The sequence below is a fragment of the Artemia sp. Qi Xiang Cuo genome, chromosome 19 (assembly GCF_049724085.1).
Source record: "Artemia sp. Qi Xiang Cuo chromosome 19, ASM4972408v1, whole genome shotgun sequence".
In the NCBI taxonomy this organism is placed as follows: Eukaryota; Metazoa; Arthropoda; class Branchiopoda; order Anostraca; family Artemiidae; genus Artemia; species Artemia sp. Qi Xiang Cuo.
In genome coordinates, this window is record NC_142812.1 from 29,825,258 (window position 1) to 29,841,739 (window position 16,482).

Genomic DNA, 16,482 nt, shown 5'->3' on the forward strand with positions numbered 1-16,482 from the left:
CCTTCATATACGTAATAACATATACGTAATAAAAAAACAATAAAAAAACAAGCGATACGGCTCAATAGTAATCGAAACTTTTAAAAACGGAATTTTGATGTCAATAAATGTATCAACAGAATGTGTTTATAATGCTGATCCTAAATATATAAATTTTATTAAGTTTAGTATTACTCATCGAAGGCTACGAGCCTGAAAAAATTTACTCGATTTTTTAAAGAGGGGGAAAAAATCTCCTAAAAGTGAATGAATTTTAATGAAAATCACACCGTCAGACTCGGTGTATCAGAAAACCCTATTACATAGGTTTCAAGCTCATATCTTCAAAAATCTGCAACTTTGTATTTTTTGCCAGAAGAAAAATATACGAATATAGAAGTTAGTTACGTAAGTTAATTTGTAAAGACATCCATTTAGCAAAAGAAAAGTAAAATTTTTATGCAAATAAAAGCTGCATTAACTAAAAAACGATCAGAAATTAAATAAAAAAAACAAGTTTTTTAAACTGAAAGTAAGGAGCGACATTAAAACTTAAAACGAACAGAAATTATTCCGTATATGAAAGGGGCTGTCCCCTCCTCAACGCCTCGCTCTTTACGCTAAAGTTTGACTCTGTCTCACAACTTTATTTTTTAAAACAATAAAAAACTTTAGCGTAAAGAGCGAGGCGTTGAGGAGGGGACAGCCCCTTTCATATACGGAATAATTTCTGTTCGTTTTAAGTTTTAATGTCGCTCCTTACTTTCAGTTTAAAAAACTTGTTTTTTTTATTTAATATGACTTAAAGACTACATTGTCTCTGAGGAAAAGTTAATGTGCATATTTTGTTTTACATTTTTCTCTCTTCAGGTTGTCAGTCTTAGAAATAAACAGATCCGGTGGCTTGGAAGACATGGGAGCAATCAAACCCAGCTTGGCCTTGTGCGTTTTGGCAGTCTTTATTCTTGTCTACTTTTCACTATGGAAGGGTGTCCGCTCAACTGGCAAGGTAAGTTCGTAATTTGTCTAAAATAACTACAAATATAATTCGTTTTAAAATTGGAAGATATTTTTAGTTTCGTTGTAGTCAAGGCCTGAATCTTCTTCAAATGAACGCATTGGGACTGTTCTTTTTCATTCTCTTAGAAAGTCATAAAATACGGCACCTGTCACTAATACATAACATTTAATGCTTTGGACTTCTTACAAAATAAAATTTCCACAATTTAAGAAAACAAAATTCCTCTGAGGGCATAAATCTACCGACAAACTCTTGGAATTTGTAAACCAAATGAGGTGTAATCTGGTAAAGTGTTTTAGCTAGAAAGGGAAGTCCTAATGGTAGAAACCTTTAGAATTTGTCTATAAGTAAGCAGGGAAGTGACATGTTTAATTAAAGAAAAAGGATTATATATTTAATTAAGCTAAAAATGGATAAGCTAGGCAAAATTATCTGCATATTTTTGCCGTTGTCACGTTTATTTTATGATACTAAATGAGATTTTAACCGCTTTAATGCGGGTATTTATGCGCTGAAGAAGTAGCAAATTAAACATGATTATCTCAATGAAAAAATTGAAATGAATCAGACATGAGGAACTAAAACGAACAGTTAAAACGTGCATGCTTTGTTCAAACTTAAATAGCCAAATAATTAGGCACATTTTGAGGAATTTATGTTGAAGGTGGTTGAGCCCCCTCCCGCCCAAAAATGTAAGCGAGCTTGCAAATGGCTAACACAGTGGTATTTTTTAAAAATAAAATAATGGTCATCGTGTCCTACCTAGCCACGGCGCCAGGGACAGTTTACTCCAGCTACTCCAGACGTCTGGCTAAGTGGACGTGCGCTGGGTTGAGATTTCTTTGTCCAAGGGGCACGGGTTCGATCCCTGGCGTGGCCAGTTTCTTGGTTTGGGACGCGGATCAGTGGTGTGACCCTGTAAGCTTAGCCAGAGTCGACCCAGCTCTATATGGGTAGCTGGAAAAACCTGGGAAAGGTAAGCAGGAAGGGTGTGCCAAAGCACGGGAGGGCTGTTCCCCAGCCCCCCCATTGCACTTCCTGGCTGAAAGGCCATGAAACGGAGATCAGCAAAGCCAGTTTGGACCTCAAGGGTCTAGTGCCGTCATACTTACTTACTTACTTACTTACTTACTTACGATCCCTTCTTTTAATGGCCCTGGGATGGGGAACTTTTTTTTCGTTTTTTTTTTGTTTTTTTTTTTTAATACCACATCCTCTCCTCTCGGTGACATTACAATCCGTTTCACATAATTTCAAAACTTTAATGTCACCTACACAAATTTAAAAAACGACATTTATTTTTTAAATTTGTTACCCAAACAATATTGATTTGTTTGATTTATTGATTTGTGTTATCCAAAACACACTTTGCTACTATAAATATTTAACATGATCGAAATTTTTAATAAGGATTATTAGCCTTCATTATCATTTTCTGTATTTTTATCCTATATTTTATTTTTTTTTCCTTTCCTTTTTTCCTTTATTTCCCCTTTTTCGCTTTTATCCCTCATCTTCATTTTTGTCCTATTAAAAAATAAATTCAACAAAATTACAAACTTCAACCAACTAAAACCACCAAAAAACTTCTCTTCCTCTATTTTCTCCTCCTTTATATCTCTGAAATTAAAAAAAAAAATTAAGCCAATATAACATTTTCATCATCCTAACTATAGACTCCCTTTTTCAAAAAAAGAAGAAGAAAAAAAAAATTAATTACCCTTTTTACCAAATAAAAGTGAATTAAGGCAATCAAATACAACAGGTTACTCTCCGGGGCATACAACAACACAAATAAAAACAAAATACAACGCACGTCCCGCTTGTAGGATGCTCCCCCTCCTTAGGAGAATCCTTTGGCGGTGGCCTCGACTACAATCCAAACTTTATATTACCCCTTCAAGCTTCCATAAAAAAATTAATATATTTATAAAAAATAAAAATAAAAATAAATACAATTTGAACCACACCATACAATTTGATACAATGGGGAACTTTGAAAAGTTCCGCATTGGGATGGGGAACTTTCAAAATAGCAAGCATAGTCAAACTAAAAAAAGAATAATGTACAAATAGATGTATATTGAAAATTTCAAACTTTATAGTAAGTACACCATCGCAGCTATTTCTTCTAAAGATCGTAAAAAACATTTTCTAGAATTTTTCAGAAATAACAACCCTAAAGAGAAACGAAAAAATATAATTATACTAAACCTAAATTTACACCTTTATTCAGGGTGCAAGACCTTATCTACGGGGAGGGGGGTAGGTGGTTTGACCCCCTCCCCCCAAAAAAACAATCTTTGTCCGACTCGTAAAAATGTAACAAATATGAATATCAATAAATTTTTGATATGATTTTAAAGCTTTATTTGTACCCCCCCCCCAAAAAAAAATGGATATTTTCTTGTCAGGGTTTTAGTAAATCCTCCATATAAGAATTTTATTGAATGAATCTATGCTTTTCTATTGTCAGGGCATAACGACAATGTTCACCTGCTTAGTGTTGGCTTCATACTCTTTCAGGGCTGCTAAAAGGTCATGGATCTACTTCACTCCTGTATCTGAAAGTATCTTCCTGTATCTGTATCTTCACTTCCGTATTGTATCTAATTCGCATGAACGAGCGCATAAAAATCTCTCAGTCGTCCAGGCATGCACTTCAGACCCTGCTCTAAGTAAAGAGGATCGTGGTCCCTTCTACTTCAGTTACAGAGTCACTTATTAGAACTCAAAACGATATACTAAGTGTTATGTGTGACTTCACCGCAATGGCAGGCAGTGACCATGCTGGTTAAGTGGATGTCATGGGTCAATATGAACTTGGACGTCTTAATGGAGGGGAGAACGGCTATTTGACTGTTGCAGAGCTAGTCAGATACAATAATCTCTGTGCTACTAAAACTGTCTTTGAACACAAGAAACTGCTTTATATGGTGCTTGAGCTATGGCAGAATGAAAGCTCAGATCGATGACATCCTAGTGAGCAGGCCATAGATAAGCTCCTGCTTAGATGCCAGAGTCTATAGAGGAGTTGATACGGGGTCTTCAAACGAGTCTGATCACTATCTATTTATACGTAGAGCCCGTAATCGCCTAAAAAGACAAAGGCGACAAAAAAGAACAATCCGCTTTGAAGTGCTTAAATTAAGTTGCCCAGAAATCAAAACTGAGTCCGAGACGAAGCTCAGGCACCGATTTGAAGTCCTGAACCAATGGTCTGACATTGACCAAGAATGGGCACAGATAAAAGCTGCTACCCAAAATATACCAGAAGAAGTCACTGGCCACACCAACCGGAAAAACAGAATTTGGATTCCTGACTGCATCATAGAACTATTTGAAAAGAAGCATCCCCTTGTTGCTGGTGCAGAAGAACCCTTAAAAGCAACCCAAAAGCGGTTAAACTATCAGTGAAACAGTACCGACAACAGTACTGGTTAAACATTGCAAATGAACTGGAGCATGCGTCCAAAAATCATATTAGCACAAAATGTTTAAATTGCTAAGAGAAACAACGGGAAAAGCCTCTTCAACAGGTAAGACGCTGAAAGACAAGTGCAGGTAAATCATTCGATCCGAAAAAGGACAATAGGAACGCTGGCGAAAACACTTTTCTGAGCTACTGAACCCCGTCAAAGCCTCATATGATCTTCCTCCTTTCTCAGGTACCGCTAGGGATCCTTACGATATGAATTTGGACACACCGAGTCTCACGGAATTACTAAAGAGTATAAGTGCATAAGGAGTAATAAGACACCAGAAGAGGATGGAATCCCTATTGAGACATACAAGACTTCGCCAACTCTATTATGCCACTTAACCCACCTGTTTGTACAAGCTTGGACGACAAATGCTATCCCAAAAGACTTGAAAGTAACAGTCCTCGTTCCAGTTTACGAAAAAGGGGAAAAGACTGTCTGTGGAAACTATAGAGGCATTCTTTTAATTGAACATGCAATGAAAATCTTCTGCGTCATTTTCTTGAGTAGATTTAAAGGTGTACTTGTCAAGCCAATCGCTCTCTATTGGCTACATTATTCAACTACGCAATAGTTTGGACAATGAATGATACCCTTAGTTATTAATGTCCTAATGAATTATCTTTGTTCCACTTAATGGCTTTCTTCCACCCCTGACACATTTGGATTTTGCAGGCGATGTTGCCTTGCTGGAAACCACAGCCGACGGTTCACAAGACATGGTTGATCATGTCTCCAAGACTTCGAAGCAAATTGAGATTACCATAAGTAGTTCTAAGACTAAAGTGATGGCCGTCAACCATTCCGCTCTACATCAAATCATCGTGGATGGCAAACCAATTGAAAACGTTAAGGAATTCAAGTACCTTGGGCATATTTTAGTACAAGATGGTGGAGCTGAAAAAAATATTTCCGATCAGATATTAAGGGCTTGGGGAGTCTTTACCAGTCTGAAAAAAGCCTGATGGGTCAGACGTGGGATCGCGACAAAAACCAAAGTCAGAGCCTACATAGCATCTGTGCGAGCTGTACTACTGTACGCCTGCGAGACATGGCTGCTAAACGGTGAAGAGACTACAAATCTAGCAACGTTCAATCACCGCTGCCTTCGCTATATATTCCGTATCAACAGATGGTCTAGAATTTCCAACATCAAAGACAGAAGCCGCTGTGGCCAGGTTAAACAGCAATCCTTCATCTTTAAAAGACGTCACCTGAAACTCCTCGTCAACACTTTGCGTCACCCCGAACGCACAATAAGTTGAGACGTCCTTATTTGCGAGCCAGTACAATCCTGGAGACGACATCAAGGAGGACAGAAAAAATCTTTGACAAAAATTCAAAGAATATCTTGAACCATGGGGAGGATTGCGGAAGCATATTATGAGATAGGACAGAGATTGGCTGAAGATCACTGAGATATCTGCAGCCCACAGATCGAACTGTTCGTCGGAAGTAATTCCAAAATCCATTGGTGCCGTGAAGGATAGTTCTTCGTCTGATTCCCGCTGAAAGTAAAGTAAAAGTATGTCATTGACTATAAAATCGGGAAATAGTCAAAATCAGAAGTTTAATTAATGTCTTGAGCACAATAGTTAAAAACTACTAGCCAGAAAAGACTTCAACTAGATGACTTGATTTGTTTTCCAAGTCTAGCTAATTCTTTTCTCCTTGTGAATACTTGTCTGGCAGTTTTCTTCTAGTTGCAAATAATCAAGATACATCATGGAAAGCTAGTTTCGCTTTCCAGATCGTGAATAACGCAGCCTAGCAGCCGAGATACCTACATACCCCTCAAAGTGAACTTGAACGGGGAGTCAGGAGGGAAGTCTCAAACTGTATCACCAAGAAGTGATAAGATAGTGAAACCCAGTTCAAAATAGGTAGTAACCAAAAAATTTCTGAAATAATCAGAGAAGTATCCACAAAAAAAGGTTACTCTAACGTGATCATCAATGACCCAAAAACAAAGCTCAACCGATGGAAAGAATCTTTCGAGGAGTAATTAAACCCACAAGTAGTGGCAAATCCATACTTCCTAGGCTCGATCCAAATGAAATATCATGCCACTCCACCATGTCTACTACAATCAGTAACGCCAACTGGGAGGCGGAGGAAAGGATGGTGTGCATCCCATAGACTCCCCCCCCCCTAGATTTCCAAAAATTCCTTTTTTGTATTCTTATTGAGAAAAATTGAAAAAGAATTGACGTAGATTTTGAAAAATACATTCCCCCCCTCCGAATATTACATTAAAAGTTGTCCACGTACCAGACCAAAGCAGCTATAGAGTCCCTGAAACGTGGTGAAGCTCCACGATTAGGCGGTGCCATGGATAAATCTAATAAAAATCAGCTTGAAAGACAGCATCTTTCAAGCACCAAAGCCGTTTGGCAGATTAATAAAAAAGGTCATGGTTAGATCATGCCAGAAGATTCCCCCCCTCCTCCTTTGTAATAATCATTGGTGAGCAAGATGAAATAGTCGATTGATTTTCTCTACCTTGGCAGTCTCCCAACGGCTAGTAATTGCCACACTGTCGACATTAAACCCTGCCTGGCCCTTGCCGGCTCTATTTTCAGACAACTATCAAAATTATGGGCATCCATCTACCTTTCAAACAATCTAAAAATTCCCCTTTTCAACAGCCTTATCAAGCCCATTACACTGGATGGGTTTTCAATCACGAACAGTAAAAGCCTAAGACGAGCGCATCCTTCTCGCTTTGATTTAGAAGCATGATTCCAAACAAAGCTAGACGAGAGTAACCGCGCTGGTTTGAGAAGTTTTAGAGGATGAACCCTGTTCACCTACCCAAGGTAAAGACAGTTGAAAGACGTCAGTCACAAGTCACGAGGGACGGAGGGAGTCCTCGTAAGAGGTAGATTGATAACTTCGACTGGTGCCATATCACCCAATTATCCACAACCAATCTTAACAGAGCAGCATATTTTGCACTGTTATATGAGATTTCGAAAGTAGGTGACCCAAAACATCTCATGAGGATGGATGGGACTTAAAGAAGTAGTTATACTGTGGGACGTTAAATTTACAGATAGCTTGGTTTATGAATATAGGTCAGTTGCGACTCTTAAGCATAAAAAAATAATCAATACTGCAATGCTTTCCAGCCCTAAGAGTCCAAGCCACTCCCGAAAAAATATGAAGTTTTGCACATAAAATACATTTTTAAGGGGGTTAGTTGTGCATCCCCCAGACCCCCAACCGAATAAGCACGTCAAATTTCCTCACAAAATTTTCATTTCTCGGAATCAGTAGCTAAATATCACCGATTCTCAAGGTTTCGTCTGTTGCGTCACCCAGATGGAGGATCTTATGTCTTGTGCGTTTTATTTAAAATACAGATATTTTGTTTTACTTTATAAAATATTATATCAGAATTTAATTATCTCTTGTTTCTATATTTGTCTCATCCAATTGCCTATGTCTAACTAATATTGACATTTGCAAACAAACACACCTAAATTCGCTACATAGAGCCAATGGCGTATCCGGGGGGGGGGAGCACCCCGTATCGTAGTCTAAAATGGTATTATTTGCTTAATTAACTCAAGTTTGCGTTAATTAAACTTACTCCTTACGCAAGTTTACCGGATCAACCTATTTTGCGCCCCCCTAAAATTTTTTATCGGATCAACCTTTTTTGCACCTCCCCCCCCCTAAAAAAATCCTGGATCCACCCCTGCAAAGAGCTTAAAGGAAGGGACTCTGAATACCTTTACAAAGGAGTATGTCTTAGAAATAAGAGATTGTTTTTTTTTGCCTGAGAAGCATGAAATTTTATCGAAGTGTGAAAACGTTTTATACATTTAAGAATGAAAATCTAAAATTCATGTGCATCTTTGCGAGCTTGTGTGCGGGCAAAAAAAAACAACAAAAAAAACTCGCCACATAAAGCCCTATTGTAATGAGGCCAAAACAATAAACATTGTCTTCAAATTTAGCTAAAAGAAATAAAAACTCTAGAAGCCAACAACCATCAAGAAACAGAGGGAGACACATTTCAGTATAAAAGCATTGACAATAAATATTTTGAATACAGGCGGTATGGATCACAGCAATAGCACCGTATATAGTCTTGATAATTCTACTTTTTCGTGGAATGTCGTTGCCAGGTGCTGGTGATGGGATCCGATATTTTCTTACACCTCAATGGGCAAAACTCCGAGAAACCAAGGTAAGATAATATTTACTTTCCCTTTGAAATTGTCTCTTTTGACAGAAACATGTATTCCAACTTGTTTTTTAAATTCTTACAGCTGTGGTCACCTCATAGACATAACTAGGGTTTACCTGTGAGCACTAAGGAGACGTCCCAGTCCTTTGATCCCACCGATGGCCAAAGCATGCAATAAGATAAGAAAAAGTAAAAAAAAGAGTGGGCTTAACTAAGCTTGTTAAAGGACCGTTTTGTTAAGGACCGTTCCGTTTTGTACTTATCTCTGTTCTCTTAAGAATTGTCAGTTCTCTTAGACTAAAATTTTATATTGCTGGAAAGTTTGTTAGTTTTGTCAAGAATTCGTCATAATGCCCCTCAAATGTTTCCCCATGACCCTGACCTCTACAAAGGTGCCTGTAAGGACGTACAGGTGCAATAATTTCTGTTTGGAATATCTTTCACTAGAACAGTCGAAAGGGGTATTTGCATTAAAACCGTAGTATATAATAGGATTTCGTAGTAGTTATCAATTATTTTATAAGAATACTCCCACAATACATCCCTGATTATGTACATTACGTACATTCTATTACTATAGATAGTAGGGGGTCTTTGTTTATCTATCAGAGTAAGTACAGTTTGAGCATTTAGCTTACTCGAATGTGATCGGTGATATTTAGGACTCGAGGAGTAACTCGAAGAAGAAAGACATAAACGACAAACATTTAAGTTTTTAACATTGATATTATAATGTTGATCAAACTTTCCCAGAAAGCCGTTTTTTACCCAGTTTCTTTTCAAAATTTTAAACATCTGAAAATTTGAAAAAAGGGCCATAGCCATGACTCTATAATGACGCGGAGTTCTTTTGTAGAATTAAGGATTAAAATGAATATAGAGTTAAAAAGGAATGTTAATGGGCACCTTTGTTATAATTCTTTTTTAAATCCTCGTACAGTCTCCTTGCTCAAATCGAAAAGCAATTGCGATTTCCAATAGCACTGTCAGTTATATAATAATTAGGGTCCATTGTACCCAACATAGATCGATGAAAATGTCATTAAAAATTGTTATCTCTTGTTTATGATCAATAGCCTACATGCTTCCTCAAGAGCGACGTATTTCTTTGTGAATTCGGAAAATTGCAGTGGTGCATTATTCAAACTTCAGTCAAGACTTCTTTATCAAGAATCTGACTTCGAATCTCCGAATTTTAAGATAATTTATTCGATTTCCTACACCATTAACTTTCGAAGGCGAGTCATCGGCTCTTAAATGTAAATTAAATAAAAAAACAAGTTTTTTTTAACTGAAAGTAAGGAACGACGTTAAAACTTAAAACGAACAGAAATTATTCCGTATATGAAAGTGGCTGTCCCCTTCTCAAGAACTCGCTCTTTACGCTAAAGTTTTTTATTGTTTAAAAAAACAGAGTTTTGAGAAAGTCAAACTTTAGCTTAAAGAGCGAGGCGTTGAGAAGGGGAGAGCCCCTTTAATATACGGAATAATTTCTGTTCGTTTTAAGTTTTAACGTCGTTCCTTACTTTCAGTTAAAAAAACTTGTTTTTCTTATTTAAGTTTTGAACGCTTTTGAATTAATGCAGGTTTTGATTTTGGCTCACCGTACATGAATAATTAAAAAAAATTGCACATTAATTTTACTTTTATTTGGTTAAATGGCTTTCTCGAAAGTTGTTTAATTTTATTTACGAACGTTTTTATTAGTAATTAATTAAAAAAACTTTTTCCACAAAATAAGTTTTTCAAAGAAAAGTAAAGAACTCCAATAAACAAAAAATGAGCAAGAATGAAATCAAATAATCTACAAAGCGTGAAACTACCAAAAATCACCATCGATAAATAAATGAAACCCAAAACGAACAGAAATTACAATAAATAACCGAGTCAAACTCAAAACGAGCAGAAATTAACATAAGTTGGGCTTAAAACTCTTATACCATCCCAAGGCCAGAACATAATTTGCTCTTTACTGAAAAATGTGAATATTTATACTTTTATAACTTTAATAAGTCAAATAATATTAACATTTTGATTACTAAATATCAGTACAGGTATATTAAACTGACAATGCACATTCATTTGTATTTTTTTTTTCAGTAAAGTGCAAATTACGTTCTGGCCTTGGGAAGGCATAGAGGTTTTGAGCCTGTTTCTACGACAACGCCTTCTATAAAAACCTTATATGACCCAAGGCCATAACTCAAAACCCTTGCCCTGAGGGTTGTGAGGGAGTGTCCTCCTCAAAAACAGATTTTCTATCTGGAAAACAAATACGCTGAACAAAATGGCTATCTCAAAATTTTGATTGTATGGGTTTGGGGGACTGATGGGCGGGGGGGGGGGGCTAATTGCCCTCTAATCACTTTCGACTATTAAAAAGGGCACTAGCCCTTTGAATTTCCAATCGAATGAGCCTGTTTTCAAGTTTCTACGACAACGCCTTCTATAAAACCTTATATGCCCCCAGGGCATAACTTAAAACCCTTGCCCTGAGGGTTTTGGGGGAGTTACCTCCTCAAAAATATATTTTCTATCTGGAAATCAACTAGGCTAAACAAATTGGCTATCTCAAATTTTGACTGGATGTGTTTCGGGGAATGATGGTCGTGGGGGGGGGGGGCTAGTTGCCCTCCAATCAAATTCGACTTTTAATAAGGGTACTAGCCCTTTGAATTTACTATCGAATGAGCCTTTTTAGAAGTCACTACGACAACGCCTTCTACAAAATCCTCGTATGCCTTCAGGGCATAACTTAAAACCCTTGCCCTGAGGGTTGTTGGGGAGTGTCCTCCTCAAAAACATATTTTCTATTTGGAAATCAACTACGCTGAACAAAATGGCTATCGCACAATTTTGATTGGATGTATTTGGGGGAATGAGGGGCTCGGGGGGGCTAGTTGCCCTCCAATCACTTTCGACCATTAAAAAGTGTACTAGCCCTTTGAATTTCCAATCAAATGAGCCTGTTTTGAAGTTTCTACGACAACGCCTTCTATAAAAACCTTATACACCCCCAGGGCATAACTTAAAACCCTTGCCCCTAGAGATTTATTGGATTGTCCTCTTCAAAAACATATTTTCTATATGAAAATCAACTACGCTGAACAAAATAGGTATCCCAAAATTTTGATTGGATGTGTTTGGGGGAAAGATGGGCGTGGGGGGCTAGTTGGCCTCCAATAACTTTTGACTATTAAAAAGGGCACTAGCCACTCCCATTTCCAATCGATTGAGCCCTTTTCGAAGTTTCTACGACAACTCCTTCGATATAAAGTGCCCGGGGAATGTTTGGGGGAATGATGGGCGGAGGGGGGGGCTAGTTGCCCTCTAATTACTTTCGACTATTAAAAAGGGTACTAGCCCTTTGAATTCCGATCGAATGAGCCTGTTTTGAAGTTTCTACGACAACGCCTTCTATAAAAACTTTATATGCCCCCAGGGCATAACTTAAAACCTTTGCCCTGAGGGTTGTGGGGAAGTGTCCTCCTTAAAAACATATTTTCTATCTGGAAATCAACTACGCTGAACAAAATTGTTATCCCAAAAATTTTATTGGATGTGTTTGGGGGAATGATGGGCGTGGGGGAGGGCTAGTTGCCCTCCAATCGCTTTCGACTATTAAAAAGGGTACTAAATCATTGAATTTCCAATCGAATAAGCCTGTTTTGAAGTTTCTACGACAACGCCTTCTATAAAAACCTTTATGCCCCCAGGGTTGCCCTGAGGCCCTGAAAGGCCTCATATGAAATATGAAAGGGGCTGTGCCCTCCTCAACACCTTGCTCTTTACGCTAAAGTTTGACTTTCTCACAACTCTTTTTTTTAAACAATAAAAACTTTAGCGTAAAGAGCGAGGTGTTGAGGAGGGCACAGCCCCTTTCATATACGGAATAATTTCTGTTCGTTTTAAGTTTTAATGTCGCTCCTTACTTTCAGTTAAAAATTTTTTTTTATTTAAAGGCTGCGAAAGTGGGGGGTTTGGGGATGGCAGCCCCCCAACTGTACCTTCTAATCCCTGTACGTTTTAAGGTTCGAACTTGTGACTCAGCCTCTTTAACTCTTTAGAAAACGTAGTTTTTTTCAAATAATTTATTAGGTAGAATCTTGCTCGGTATCTTGCCGTTTAATATTGGTTTTTATAAGCCTCAACTTACACATTGCGTGGTATTTTCATCAGTTGAAGACGGACTTTAGATAGATTAAACAAAAACAAGTTTATTTCAACTGAAAGTAAAGAGCAACATTAAAACTTAAAACGAACAGAAATTATTACGTATTTGAAGGGGGTTATCTCCTCCTCAACACCTCGCTCTTTATTCTAAAGTTGTTTAAGTACTTTTAAAACATCTTCTTATTGTTCTAATTAAACGACCCTTGTGGTTCAGGAGTCGTTCTTATAGAATTGGGACACAATTCAAACTTTAGCGTAAAGAGCGAGGTGTTGAGGAGGAGGCAACCCCTTTCATATACGTAATAATTTCTTTTCATTTTCAATTTTAACATTGCTCCTTAATTTCAGTTGAAAAATCGTGTTTTTTATTTAATTTCTGATCGTTCCTTTAATAATGCTAGGAAATCTGGCCACATCTCCATGGAGAAATACCTTCTCCACGAAAATATCCTCTAGAATATTCAATCCCAGTGAAAATTTACCCAGGTCAATTACCCTTAACACCTCCACGTGCAAAATTGAGACGGAAAACAGAAAGCGAGAAAAATAAAAAAATTCTTGCAAATTCCCTCGGTATATAATTTCGCCTGACAACACACCCCCTGGAAACTTCCCTCCCCATAGAATATTCCCCCATGAAAAAAAAAGAAGAAAATACTTCATACCCCCCCCCTCCCCACCCGAAAAGGTATGCATACCTCTAATAACAAATTGGAGAAAAAGGGGCGGGGAGCAGGCCTATTTTCCCTCAGACCTTTTTGGTCACTTGAAAAGGGCACTAGAACTTTTGATTTCCATTCAAATGAGCTCACTTACGGTATTCTAGGACCACTGAATCGATACGATCACCCCTTGAAAAAAACAAACAAACAAAAACAAGTAAACACGCATCCGTGATCTTTCTTCTGGCAAAAAATATAAAATTCCACATTTTTGCAGATAGGAGCTTGAAACCTCTATAGTAGGGTTTTCTGATACGCCGAATCTGTAGTATGATTTTTGTTAACATTCTATCACCTTTAAGGGGTGTTTACCTCTTTTTTCGAAAATAAGGCAAATATCCTCAGGCTCGTAGCCGTTAATGTGTAAGACTAAACTGAATGAAACTTATATATTTGAAATCAGAACAATAAGCCGATCCTTCTGATATATTCAGTTTTGTAGAGTTTCGGTTAGTAGAAAGGTCCTAATGACTCGTGACATTACCACGTGGTAGCACCATATATAGGCATAGAGTCCCTAGGGAGAACACCTGTGCTGTCAGTCCTGATCCCACACCATATATGGGCATAGCCTCCCTAGGGAGATGGTTTTTCTCACTGAGAATGAAAAAACAGGATTTTTCTCACTTTTATGGATGTTTCTTGGATGGGAATGAGTGCTGGTTAATTTATTTGTTGTTTTTCTTGGGTGTCAACAGCAATTTATGGATGTTTTATGGTTTTTCTGGATGAGAATGGAAAAACTGGATTTTTCTCACTTTGATGTATTTCCAAGGAGAATTGTCTCCGGGCGAAGTTTATTAATATCTTTGGAGTTTTTCCAGGAGAATTGTTTCCGGGTGAAGTTTGCAAATGCGCATTAACGGTGGGGAAGAGATATTTTGATCTTAGAGATGAAGAGATTAACGCGGGAAAGGGATTTCCTAGGAATTTCAAATGTGACAGCGCAGGGATGCCAAAACAAAATGAACACGCAGAAATTACGTTTAGGGGTTATTTGGGCGAAACCGTTTTAGACATTTTAGGGAATTATTTCGACATTTTAGGCAAATTATATTTGCTTGCATGTCTGGCTTGGTGTTTGCAAGTCCAAGTATTTGTCTTTGTTGGTCTGATTATATTTGCTTGCATGTCTGGGTTTGTGTCTGCAAGTCCAAGTATCTGTCTTTGTTGGTTTGTATATCTAAAGTACCTGTCTTTTCTCTTTTTGCATGTCTGATTCTATTTTTTTTGCATGTCTGGGTTGGTGTTCGCGATTCCAAGTATTTGTCTTTCTTGGTTTCTATATCTAAAGTGCATTTCTTTCTCTGTTTGCATGTCTGATTCTATTTGTTTGCATGTCTGGGTAGGTGTTTGAAAGTCCAAGTATTTGTCTTTGATGGTTTGTGTATCTAAAGTGCCTATCTTTCTCTGTTGGTGTGTCTGATTCTATTTGTTTGCATGTCTGGGTTGGTGTTTGCAAGTCCAAGTATTTGTCGTTGTTGGTTTGTATATCTAAATTTTCTGTCTTTTCTCTGTTTGCATGTCTGATTCTATTTGTTTGCATGTCTGGGTTGGCGTTTGCAAGTCCAAGTATATGTCTTTGATGGTTTATTCATCTAAAGTGCCTGTCTTTCTCTGTTTGCATGTCTGATTCTATTTTTTTGCATGTCTAGGTTGGTGTTTGCAAGTCCAAAGTATTTGTCTTTGTTGGTTTGTATATCGAAAGTGCCTGTCTTTCTCTGTTTGCGTGTCTGATTCTATTTTTTTGCATGTCTGGGTTGATGATTGCATGTCCAAGTTTTTGTCTTTGTTGGTTCGTATATCTAAAACTCCTGTTTTTCCTCTGTTTGCTTGTCTGATTCTATTTGTTTATATGTCTGGGTTGGTGTTTGCAAGTCCAAGTATTTGTCTTTGTTGGTTTGTAAATCTAAAGTGCATGTCTTTCTCTGTTTGCATGTCTGATTCTATTTGTTTGCATGTCGGGGTTGGTGTTTGCAAGTCCAAGTATTTGTCTTTGTTGGTCTTTATATCTAAAGTGCCTGTCTTTCTCTGTTTGTATGTCTGATTCTATTTGTTTGCATATCGGGATTGGTGTTTGCAAGTCCAAGTATTTGTCTTTGTTGGTTTGTATATTTAAAGTGCCTATCTTTCTCTGTTTGCATGTCTGATTCTATTTATTTGCATGTCTGGGTTTATTTTTTGCAAGTCATAGAATCTGTCTTTGTCGTTTTGTATATCTAAAGTGGCTGTGTTTTTATTGATGTAGGTGAGAACCTATTTTTTTGCTTATCTGGGCTGGTGTTTGCAAGTCAAAGTAACTGTCTTTGTGGCGTTGTATATTTTAATTATATATCTTTCTCTGTTTGCATTTCAGATTCTACTTGTTTTCATATATGGGTTGATGTTTGAAAGTCCAAGTATTTGTCTTTGTTTGTTTGTATATCTAAATTGCCTTTCTTTCTATGTTTGCATGTCTGATTCTTTTTGTTTGCATGTCTGGGTTGGTGTTTGCAAGTCCAAGTATTTGTCTTTGTTGGTTTGTATATCTAAAGTGCCTGTCTTTCTCTGTTCGCATGTCTGATTCTATTTGTTTACATGTCTGGGTTGGTGTTTGCAAGTCCAAGTATTTGTGTTTGTTTGTTTGTATATCTACAGTGCCTGTCTTTCTCTGTCTGCATTTATGATTATATTTTTTTGCATGTCTGGGTTGATGTTTTGCTAGTCCAAGTATTTGTCTTTGTTGGTTTGTATATCTAAAGTGCTTGTCTTTTCTCTTCTTGCATATCTGATTCTTTTTGTTTGCACGTCTGTGTTGTTGTTCTAAATTCAAAGTATCTGTCTTTGTTGGTTTGTATATCTAAAGTGCCTGTCTTTCTCTGGCTGCATGTCTGATTCTATTTATTTGCATGTCTGGGTTTATTTTTT

At 37.4% G+C, this 16,482-nt stretch overlaps 1 protein-coding gene across 1 annotated transcript in view; it reads left to right on the forward strand.

Moving 5' to 3' along the window:
• Positions 1–16,482, forward strand: part of SerT (Serotonin transporter) — a 135,839-nt gene that overhangs the window by 33,649 nt on the left and 85,708 nt on the right. Inside the window, exons 6-7 of the mRNA XM_089105388.1 lie at positions 850–988; positions 8,546–8,680. Coding sequence (XP_088961514.1) covers positions 850–988; positions 8,546–8,680 — 274 coding nt within the window. The remainder of the gene's footprint in view (positions 1–849; positions 989–8,545; positions 8,681–16,482) is intronic.